This window comes from Amblyraja radiata, chromosome 14 (assembly GCF_010909765.2).
Source record: "Amblyraja radiata isolate CabotCenter1 chromosome 14, sAmbRad1.1.pri, whole genome shotgun sequence".
NCBI lineage: Eukaryota > Metazoa > Chordata > Chondrichthyes > Rajiformes > Rajidae > Amblyraja > Amblyraja radiata.
In genome coordinates this window covers 18627383-18629182 of record NC_045969.1, presented here as the reverse complement: position 1 = coordinate 18629182, position 1800 = coordinate 18627383, and the positions used below count along the sequence as shown (strand labels likewise).

At 41.6% G+C, this 1800-nt stretch overlaps 1 protein-coding gene across 1 annotated transcript; it reads right to left on the bottom strand.

The window, feature by feature from the left end:
* Window positions 1-509: 509 nt before the first annotated feature.
* LOC116980884 (putative protein FAM172B) lies at window positions 510-1563 on the bottom strand. Its single transcript, XM_033033501.1, has one exon. It carries the CDS (start codon window positions 1536-1538, stop codon window positions 510-512), a length of 1029 nt encoding a protein of 342 aa, XP_032889392.1. The 5' UTR covers window positions 1539-1563.
* Window positions 1564-1800: the final 237 nt, after the last annotated feature.

The window sequence follows — 1800 nt, the reverse complement described above, 5'->3', positions numbered from 1 at the left end:
TTTCATTTAGTGCTTAGTACGACCCAACTCACCATAGTAATAGCATTGTTTTAATCATTGGGCATAGGAGCCAGAGGTATAATTTTATACCGAAACGTTGCCCATTTCCTTCGCTCCATAGATGCTGCCGCACCCGCTGAGTTTCTCCAGCACTTTTGTTTACCTATAATTTTATAAAGGTCAATAGATCACAGATATCACCAAATCTACCAACAAATTGCCAACAAATCTCCCTAAACAACCAAACCAATCTACCTTCCATTACAAGATAACATTCTAACAGTTAGAAATCCCAACAGTGTGGCGAAGTATTTAGACTGGGCTCAAGCGTTCGCGACAGTTGCCTGATCATCGTGGAGTACAATGAATAACTTCACAGCAGCAACTAGAAAAAAAACGGGCAGTATCTGTGGCGAGAACATCGTCGATATTTCAGGCGTGGCATCCTTGGTTTTGATTTTACTGTGTTTGTGAAATTACTCCATACTACCGCCATTCCGTTGCTGTTTTTAGTTGTTCTTGCTTGAACTTCTTGTAACAATTGGCGACCGAGTTAATCGTTTAGTTTTCTGTGCATTTGACGCTTTCTTCAAAAACTTGAAAATGGAGTGAAAGCAAGATGCTGGTGCTAAATCGTGGTTTTCGGTGCCTGCGGAAACTTGCACACAATCCATCTTCATGGAAGCCACAGGTTTGTCCAAAGGCTTGGCGCTCAGTGACCAGGTACGACAATTCTTTGCAATCCAGTTCCGCTCTGTTAGGTTAACGTTTTGATGATCTACATCATGATTGGAATTAATGAAGGCAACAGCATATACTTTGCTCATTACATCTGAATATTCGGTTAATAGGTTAACAACAGCCAAGCCGCCATATCCGTGAGCAATGAAGGCCACACTCATAGGGGCACACTTGGATATAAAGTGGTCCCAAACGTAGAACGTATGCTGTTCCACACTTTCAAGCCCCCTTTTTGGTATTTCTAGTTTTTTTTCAACTTTTAAGGTGAATCCAGTTTGAGCCCATTCCGGGTCCATAGAATCGTTTGTCTTAATTGCCATAAAGTTGTCGTTTGGATTTAATACCATGACTTCATAGTTCTCCCGTAGAGCCTGCTTAATGTAGGGCATTTGTGTGCCTGTGTCCAGGCAGTCATGTACAATCAATTGCTGGGACCATGTACCCGCTCGCGAAACGCCGCGATCTTGTAGCAGAACAATTAACTTTGAAGGATTATCCAGCGCACCCTCGCTCACGAAGCAAAAGCTTCTAGGTTCATCCATTGTGGCATTTACTGGAATATAGAGTCGTTTCAGTCGATATTCTTTCTCTAGCAGTTCGTATACGTACTCGGCCAAAACCGTTCCAAAGGCCGTGTACCACTGGTGGTTCAAGTTCATTGCATTGTTGTATTGGTTGAAAACAAATGGTTGGTTCGTTTCGGTGTGTCTCAATTGTCCATTTTCATTGAAAAAGTATTTGAATTCTTCCAGCCGTTTTTTATTTTCCAGCTGTTTAAGAATCATTCGTTCTTCCATCTTCGGAAATAGTACCGGATCACCAATATTCTGCACTGGCTCTGTCATCAGAGGTAATGCAAATATGGTCAATTGTACTGGTCCGTTCTTCTATGCAGCCCTAAATTAACCGTTCACGATGTTTTTGTTTCCAGTCCTCTGCATACTCGTGCCTTTATTTATTCGCACGGACACGATTTGTTCAAACAACATCTTACGAAGTATTAAGTAATTTCAATTAAGCAATCGCCAGGTGAAATAGAGATAATTAGGCAATCAAGGC